A 9,850-nucleotide genomic window follows, 5' to 3' on the forward strand; every position below is an offset into this window, starting at 1 on the left:
GAGATACAAATGCGCCATACCACGTGTGCTGGACCCTCACCGAGTCAGGAGAGTACTGAAAGGGAAGAAATGAAATAAGTTGCCAACTAGGAATTATGAGTACTTAAGAAAAATATGGGAGAGAAATCACTAGGTGTAAATAAAAAGATTGCATTTTAAGTATAAGTGCACTCGGCATCTTTACATTTCTTAAAATAGACATATAGGACAAACAATGCTGATCGTATTAATACAGTACGAATCCAAAATTCTAGTTATATACTCTTCGATATTTTTCGATAAAAACACATCACGCAGGGGAGTTGTCACAGGAATACTCTCAATATCCTAAGTGAAAGTAATTTCTATAAAAACGAACAAGATCCGAGCTTCGAATACGCAGAACGCCAGCTCGTTTCGTTAACCACTACACAACGTCCATCTGCCTACAATGTTGATTATAATTCTAAATTGACAATATAACCGTCTTGTATAAAATAGTTGATTACGAATGTACGGAATTACGTGCCGCCCTATTAAATTGCTATTCCTCGAGGCTAGACTCAGATACAAAATCGGTTTATGTGAGTATTATTTGGTGAAACGGTGCCCTCCGAATATAAGGATATAAACTTAACTCCATCAAGAAGCAGCTTTCTGACTGGATTGAACATATAAAGTGAAGTAGGTGATGTCGCTTGTTCAATACTGCTATTTGCCCTACGAAATTCCAGGTGACAACCATCTTGAATTTTATTTAGTCGGTTTTAATAGTGCATTTCTCGAGTTTTGATAGTTAAAATGAACTAATATTTTACTTGAAATCACCGTTCACGCAATGTTTGAAATAGGATTTTTAATACTTACTCGGACATATATCCCCTCCCATTATTCAGCGATTCTACCATTAATTATCCAAACAGACATTCTTTTAATGTTTTGTGAGAAGATATAATAGAATTGAGGATTCTTTTAAATAACACAAATCATGAGATAAATATCCACTAATGTGAAGGAAAATCCATTGGTCACCTAAATACTACATTTAGGTAAGAGCATACTATCTCAAAAGTCTGTTTGTACAAAGGCTGCTCAAGGCGAATTTATCGCAATGAAAAATGAAGGTAGCACGTTATGCTGACCCAATCCCTACAGATGACGAGGTTCCGCGACGGTTGAAAGAGAAAGATAGCATTGTCTAGGTTAGCTCAAATATATTAACATGAAGCTCTCCAAATATGAAAGGAACCATGATCAAAACAGAACGTTGTCGATATCTTCATGTTCACCACCGTGTTAAATCTAAACATCTGAGGATATTGCCTTTCGATATTTCCACGTTAGATTCATAATAAATCGCAAAAGAAAATGGAAATCTGTTTTCAAATATATCTATGAAAAAACTTCGATATTAAATATGAACATATAGCAATCAATCTACAATATAAATCTCACCTGTGTTAAAATGTATGTATGTTAGCCTTAAACTTTCGAGAAAGGCGACGGATTTATACGAGATTAGTATCATTGTACAGCCCGACCCTTCAGATGACGAATATCGAAAAATTGGCTAAAAATATTTATTCCCCACTGGGAAATTTTCTATAGGTAAAGGTCGCCTTTTTCGCCAATACTTTTCGAAAGTCATCCCCTTTTCGATTGACTAGCTTAAATTTAAAGCTTCGTCACTTTCTGTTTCTCGATGGACGCAACGGCAAAGACGTCAGTTTTTTTCACGTTCTTTTTCTTTTTCACTGTACGGATTCAAGCTTGTCTACCTATTATCGCTTTTATTATTATTATTTTGCTTGCTCAACACACCTCCGAACACCCGGGCAACACCATGAACCTAGGCTTGTTTAATATCAATGTCAGAAAAAAAAAACAAATATCTACTCTGGAAACTATCCCTGTCCAAATATAAAAAAAGACTGGGGAAAAAACTACCTTTAGTTTACAAAGAGCGAAACAAAGCATACAGAAGTTCCCGGGCAGTTCCAACAAGGCACAACTGATAAAAAAATACCTATGAATGTTAATTGTTTTATCGAGCAAAACACCGATTAAAATATGCGAAATAGTCAGAAATAAAATATTAGAAACTGAACACTTGCTCATTAGGACGCCACATTGTGACACGAGTGTGATTTTCGTAAGAGTCAAGAATGTGTATTTATTTTCCTCGCCACGAAAGCAAACAGTGAAACAAGGTTGCTTTTTATGTAGGGGGACCCATCTCCATATGGGACACTCTGGAAGTAAGCAAACAGAAAAATGGCTTGGTAGAGAATAGTGTTCCCTATACTGACGAAAGAAAAATTAAGAGTAGCATCAGGACAGTTATTACACCTTGATCTTTGCTCGCAGGCCAGATTTGGTTCAAGAACTATTTGAACAGAAAAATAACTTGTGGCAAAAGCAAGTTCGAGCAATACAAGATTAATTAAGGCAAGGAATTGGAAAATTCGAGTTTAAATAAACAGAACTTTATTCTAAGAAAGAACACATTCTGGAAATAAGAATCTAAATTAACAGAAATAAAAATGCTTTAATTTTATCACGACATGTTATACAAAATGTATATTTAGATGATTTAATACAAAAAAGCGATTTGGAAAATCTAATTTATAAAACCCACTATGTCTGGCTGTTTGTCTCCATAATTTCAAAGGCTTTCAAAACTAAAGGTCGCAGAGCGACGCTTAGGGCCTCAAATGATTGGCGTTTTTTTTTTTTTTTTTTACATTTCAAGACCCGTCTCAGTTTCGTATAGAAAAATCACTTGTAGATTTTGGTCTGCTAAAAACGAATCTGCTAACCGTTTCCGTTGCAGATTAATATTTTCCATGATATGAACATAAAAAGTTATTTTTTTCATGTAAATTTAACTTTAAATGAACACCTACTTACTGGCCACTTAGTGAGAGGATATTCTTGTTTTTTTTTTTCGCTTTAATCTTTCAATTAAGCACAAGGAAATTAAAAACCAAAATAAAACATTTATATAGATACGTGTAATTCCTTGTTACCAGTGGTGACTTTCTGTGCGTGTAAGTGCGTGTATATTTGTATTGCAATATGCGCGTAGCATAAACGATGGCTATTAAATGGCGGGAAATAGTAGAAAATTTAGGCGTTAATACGATGCAAAGGAAACGGTTATAATATTCTTTTAAAGCACAGCGAAATATACAAAAAAAAGAAAATAATACGATGCAAATGGTACAATAGAAAAGAAAAACTAAAAACATTTCTGTACGAACGCAAGCCGGGCCTTGAAGTAAAATAGCGATTTTTATAGACGGCTTTTTTATGGGTGTTCAGCTGGTTTAAATATTTTTTTTAAACATAAAAAATTAAATAGTTATACATTTTGTGCATTCACCTTTAGTTTAATTATGTTCATATGCGTGTTACGTGGACACAATGCTAACGTTACCAGCATTGAATGCTAATTTTGCTTGCGGTTTCGATTCTAGCCGATAGCACCCAAATACTTTAGTTTTGAAATCACAATTATAATATATACGAACTTTTTAGAAATAAAAATATATTTAAGCGTATTTTACAACAGCGCGAAGCCAGGAGCCCCAACAAAAATTGATGAATGAGAAATTATATCGATTAAAAAAAAGGTAATTGAAACAGAAAATATATAATCATTTTTTTTTAAAGAAAAAAACAATATAAAATTAAATATTTCCGGGTAATTTCAGCTAGCTGCAGTCGTTATAACAAACATCGCTTTTGAATTTTGCATTTTTACCGGCAAAGAATCGATGAAAATCGATGATATAGTCATGAAAATAAATGTAAGCCGGTCAACACTGAACAATTACTCATAAGGGATAAGCATAGTAAAACAAAAGTGCGTTTGTTACGAGTCAGATATTTCTTGGATGCAAAAAAAGTCTGACAAGTCGAGGAGTATTAGATGAATCAAGTCTTTTTTGACACGGAATAGAAAAATAAAATTAAACATCTAAGATTAGAGGTAACGCTATGCATAGATATATTTGGAGATGAACATGAATAGGATAACGTCCTCATGTTTAATAGTTAAAATTTAAGAAAACCAAAGTAAAATATTTACGAAGCTAATATTAAATGATTTTTGTTTATTACTGACAAGTTTCTATATTACCTGTAAATAAAATGTGTATCATGTCTTTCATAATAACTCAGTTTAAGAGTTCATATCAAATAGATTAAAAGAGAAAATATGGATGTCTGTGCTAACGATTTCACAAGTCTTATAAAAAGATACTTACGTAGAGCTTAAACCGAGTAAAGCTAATCGCTTGATTTTTACGAATTTTATGTGACAAAGTATTATAAAAATATTCTGGCGTGATATTCTTATGAATTGAACAAGGAGATATTAAAAATCTAGGATTTAAAAGGTTTCTCATAACGCCCTACTGATCCAACATTAAATCGGTAATAACGAATCTATGAACTACATCAATACCATCTCCAGCTAACAAGTTACCAACCTAATATGTCAGGGTTATCTCTTAGTAGAAATGAGACCATGTGCATCGAGGACTTTACTGGTTTGTCTGAGCAAATGAAACGAAAAACAGAATATGACCTTAGTTCGCTACTCGATATACGAAGTAAAGTTTGTGTAATGATCGAAACTTGGTATCATCTTGTCTATCGACCGTTCGAATTTAAACAGTGTTATTGATAAATAAAGTAAGCCTATAAAGAAGAACTCTCAGTATCTGGTAAGATGCTAGGGGTTTCAAGTACTGGAAGCAGAGAGATTTAGCATGGGTGTGTTCCTTACCATTTCCGTGCAAGTAACATCATCCAAGCAACGAAAAAGAAACGGAATAACAGGGAAGGCCATTGGTTCTTCAATCGACAAACGAAGTAATGTTGTGGGATAAGGTTCGTAGTGCCACTGCATTATTTCAGAGAGACTCTTTCTAATCCAAATCTTATTGTCTAAGCCAATCTTATCTTCAAGTCCACTTAGGGCGATTATAAAATAAAGTAAGCGATTAAGAATGCGTGTATAAACAAGGCGGTAAAATTTTATTGGACGGCCGAGAAACTCGACCCAATTAACTCCCTTTATAAAATTCATCAGATATTGGAAATTTTTAAAAAGCCCAAAAAAGTCTGAGGGATCAATATGGAAGAACGGATAAGCAACATTTCTAATGTGTAAGTTGCTTTACAGCTTGGAGAAATGAGGCCATCATGATGAAGGTATGGCAAGTCAAAAAGAACGGCAACTATTTCGATTGTTTTGAAAAAGTCTTTCTGAACTATAGGATGCTGGGTGACAACCACGAAAGCATCATGTAGAACATGACTTGATGGAGGAAGCAAACGTAGAAAAACTAATAATGCCTGGGTGTAAAACTCGACATTATTATTCTCGTACATTTCCAGTTGTTGTTTGCAGTTAAACTCCACACCTAGATTAGCCTTAAGTTTATTCTCCAATTTATCTGAAACTCCAAGGAAATTATCGGAACGAATTCTAAGTGCTTTCCTCCAAAATCGTATACCTTTTTCAAAGTCTGATTGAAATACTATAGATTTCGCCCCGCACAACTCTAACGTTCGCACATAATCCTTTAAAGAAAATATTCTATAATTCAACAAAAAGTGCTCGGAATTTATTTTCTCATTCAAGATTGCCACGGACAATGCGTTCTCTTCGAAATTGTTAGTTACTTGTGGATATATGCAATCGGCTACAAGAGTTTTCATTGTGCCAATTTCCCCACGTGCAGACGCCTTTAAAAAAGGTCTGGCATTATTTAAATCCATAATGTTAATCCAGGAAAGTATATTCGGAAGTTCCGCGATGTATTCCATGCATTGAATTCCATCGACACATTTTCTTAAAATCGATAATCTAGAAAAATCATTATTCTTCAAAACGTCGTGAGTAAATACGATGGCCTCCAATCTGTAACTAACTACAACTCCACGGCGTAGCAATACAATGAATATTGGAAGATACAGGTTATTAAGAGAGACTCGCAATGGCGTTGAGAACAGGTCATCATCAGTATAATCCTGCGAGATATCAGCTTCACATTCGTCCAAGAGATATTTCACGATGTCTGTGAATCCCAGTTCACATGCGTGTCCTAGAAGCGTTTTATCGCAAACCTTTTGGCAGACACTCGACTTACGATGATGCAGTGTTAACGGATTTAACAGCGAACGTATTCCGTAGAGATTATTCTCAGTTATTAAATCGTAAATTGAGCTTCCGTTTGGTAAATTTGCTTGGCGCACATCAAATGCAACATCATCGGCCATCTGAAAGAAAATCGTTGAAATTTTAAAGTTATTTCGGTTCTTAGCTGGGTCTAACGATGTGAAATATAGATTTTAAAGATTTGGACATTGTAGATAAATCATTACTAAAACTAGCCAGTATTTAAATTTAATTCTATATCAATCTGCATTTTACGTTTGTGAATCTGTAACGATTTCAAGAATAACTACATTTAACAGGCTTCTGTAAAGTGTGGACCCTCGGACTTCAGTTATACTCAACTTATTATCAGAGACGACATAGAAGTGAATTATGCAAGGGACCTAAAAACATGTTAAAATGAATTTGATATGGAGATACTTAACCTAAAAAAATAGATTGCCCAATATAATGGATGAGATCTTTTTAGACAATTGTATGTTAACGTTTAAGATTATAAGCCGTATACACGTATCAAAGGAATTTCATTTTTGGCCTTAAGTGTTCAAACCATGCCACTCTCGGACGATAAATTACTTTTATGTGACCTGAAATAAATATTGACAAATTAAAGTCATTTGGTTTGAATATTTTAATAGATTTTTAGCACAACTAAAAATATGTTAAAAATTGAACATTGGAATTTCAAGTCTAATTTCCCCTGGAGAAAATATTAAGATTCAGAATTCGTAAAAAATTATCTGCAGAGAAATCCAATAAATTTTTTTTAAACATCTCATGGAGTCGACTAAATGTCCGTTATCGTAAATGTGAATCCTTTCAATCGATAATTCGAGAAGTGCAATATGTTTTCTTGTAAATGTTCCGAAAGTAATTTATTCAGTTATAGCAGGAGAGATAAAACAAGTGAAGACATGCCCCCTCCCGGGTACAGTGAACTAGGCTTAAATTAAGTTCAGCATTTGCCTTCAAACATTTAGCCCCTAAAAGGTCCAGAGGGGACGTCAAATCCTGGTGAAAATTAACAAACGGTTCAGTTTTACAAAAAAATAAATGACTAAGTCCATTATTTGCTACCGACATTTAGCATCAACAGTCCAAGGCCTTAACAAATTTGTAGTTCATCACTATACAAAACTGATAAACAGACAGAAGATTTGACAAAGATGATAACAGTTTTTAAAAAATGCAGTGTTTATATTAGCCTAAAAGAACCCCTGGGGTACATCAAGAGTTATCGCAAAGTATAGACAAGCAAAATTATATAGAAATCAGTTACATTTCAGGAAGTTTTATATAAAAAAAATAAAAATCCCCGGCATCATTTTTTTTCAGAACGAAAGTGTAAATTTTAGTCGCTTTAACCCGAAAAGAACCCTAGAGGGGGCAACCGGAGTTTTTCAGGAAAATCCGTTTAAGACATTTAATATTCAATGCTTAACGATATTCAGAGAATATATTTTAAGTTCAATTCACAATTTTTGAATGGAGTTATTCTTTTGTTGGTACTCATGCAGGGTGATCCGTGCTGAAATAACGCTATTATTTAAAAAAGCCATTCTTACCATGGTGAGGGGAGGGTGTTTTGTACCTATTCTGTACTTTAACCTTACAATTGAATGCAACATCTTACAACTTAAACAGTAAATGATATCACTATTTTGGGTGAGTGCACTGGGGGACCACCCGAAGACGATCCATGCACAGTTGCCGCACTGGTTGTTCAATCTGCAAAGGGTGTTAATTCCGAAAGCCGTTCTTAACATGGGGAGGTTGGGGGGTGTTTATTCCGAAAGGCATTTTCTCATTTTCAACCTCCTCGTAATCAACTTTTTAAAAGTAAATCTTCGGGTGGTCCCCCCAGTTCACTTTCACCCTATTTTTAATGTAGCAAAATCCTCACCCAGTATAATTGTCTGAAAAAGTTCGCTACATTCAAAATAGTGATAAGATTCACCGTTTGAAGATTAATTGATCAGGTCTGTAACATTCTTTCGAGAAAAGTTTTCAAAATTGTGAATTAACCTTTGTATCATGAGACAATATTCTTATATTATTAGAACTATGGTGTATTACTCAGTCGTCATTATTACCATGCTCACCGTAACGTCAATTGTAATATTTGTAGCGCTAGAACTGTTTGGAAATGCAGTCTTGGTAGAGACTTCTGAATATTTTGTTCTTACTACTGAGCGTCTCGTGCCAGATACAGAACCGCAAGTTAATGAGGGTGAGAGTTTAACAACATCTCTTCGTATTTCATTTAGATGTGCTGTCCGGTAAATACCTGAACATAAACCGTTGGCCCGGCCTCTTCTCGGCTTTGGGGATAAATACTGCAACCCTGCGCGCAACCTAAGCCGCGACTTTTTTTTTTTTTACTACACTGGAATAAAAAATTCATTAAAATAACATGGAGTAAATTTGCATATTTGATTTAGTTTGTACAGGTTAAAATATATCCAAGAATCCAACAGTGTTTACTCGCTTCGAATATTCACATTTACTAATAAGTATAAAGTTGAGGGGGAGATTAATCGTTGAGAGTAAGATAATATTTAAGATTTAATACAGAAGATTCATTATTAAAGGTTCACACTATCAAAATACAATTCATGGTTAAAAATGTAAGTAATTATTCGTAATGCTATACGCAGTAAATAAATTCCTTTCCCCGTTACCTTTTTCTGTGCTGTTGCTTTTTTTTCTCATGTACTTTTCGAAATAACCAAGTACTGCTTTTATTTTCTACTTTCGTGTGCATGTGATACCTATTTGCATGTGTGATTACTAAGCCTCAATTAACGACTTTGCCAGTGTATAATTGTAATTAAAGGAATTAAGCCAAATATTTTTTTAGTGTCTAAAAAATTTTTAGCAAAAAATGGATAAACGTTTCGCGCCTGTGTCGCGTAACTGGTGCTGATCTTGTATGATATGATTATTGTGCCCACCTCAAACTATTAGGTCACGCTCTAGCAGACAATTACCTTTTTACAATTTTGTTTGGTTATTAATTAGCTTAAGTAGGCATGGCACCATTCTATCCTTCTTATATTTTGACAAGCTTCTGGGTTTTACCTGTTTTGACAAGCTTCTGGGTTTGACCTGTTTTGACAAGCTTCTGGGTTTGACCTTTACTCCTGATCTGAAATGGAACACGTACATCAAGTCTGTTGCCAAGGTCGCTGGAAAGATGGTGGGATCCTTCTACCGCTCCAGAAGATATCTCACTACTGATGCAATTCTCTATCTATATAAAAGCCAAGTACGTCCAAGGATGGAATACTGTTGCCATATCTGGGCAGGAGCTGCTAAAAACAGCCTATCCTGCCTTGACAGAGTACAAAATAGACTTTGTGGCTTAGTGGGTGGTGCCCTTTTCTCTACCCTGCAACCTATCTCCCTCAGAAGAGACGTTGCGAGCCTATCCTTGTTTTATCGTTATTTCCATGGCATGTGCTCGTCTGAACTCCAATCTGTGGTCCCCTCTCGGCAATCTTTCACGAAAAACACCCGTCTAGCTGAATCCCCTGTGAAAAATTCCCCCCACTCTATATCTGTGCCTAAATCAAAACGCGGATTCCATGAACAAAGCTTCTTTCTTAGAACTGCACGCCTGTGAAACTCTGTTCCGTCTGTCTGCTTCCCACCGGACTACAACTTGGATGTGTTCAA

At 35.0% G+C, this 9,850-nt stretch overlaps 1 protein-coding gene across 2 annotated transcripts; it reads right to left on the reverse strand.

Moving 5' to 3' along the window:
* Positions 1–1,847: 1,847 nt before the first annotated feature.
* LOC145254703 (uncharacterized) lies at positions 1,848–8,962 on the reverse strand. Of its 2 annotated transcripts, none has more exons than XM_080113370.1 (2): positions 8,854–8,962; positions 1,848–6,273 (listed from the first exon to the last, which is right to left on the reverse strand). In XM_080113370.1, the coding sequence occupies exon 2, from the start codon at positions 6,271–6,273 to the stop codon at positions 5,077–5,079; it is 1,197 nt and encodes a 398-aa protein (XP_079969496.1). In that variant the 5' UTR covers positions 8,854–8,962; the 3' UTR covers positions 1,848–5,076. The 2 variants fall into 2 exon arrangements, with proteins under 2 accessions (XP_079969496.1, XP_079969495.1); XM_080113369.1 differs by lacking the exon at positions 8,854–8,962 and adding an exon at positions 8,275–8,602.
* Between the last annotated feature and the right edge of the window lie 888 nt (positions 8,963–9,850).

This window comes from Euprymna scolopes, chromosome 30 (genome assembly GCF_053919585.1).
Source record: "Euprymna scolopes isolate OS-2025 chromosome 30, ASM5391958v1, whole genome shotgun sequence".
Classification (NCBI taxonomy): Eukaryota; Metazoa; Mollusca; class Cephalopoda; order Sepiida; family Sepiolidae; genus Euprymna; species Euprymna scolopes.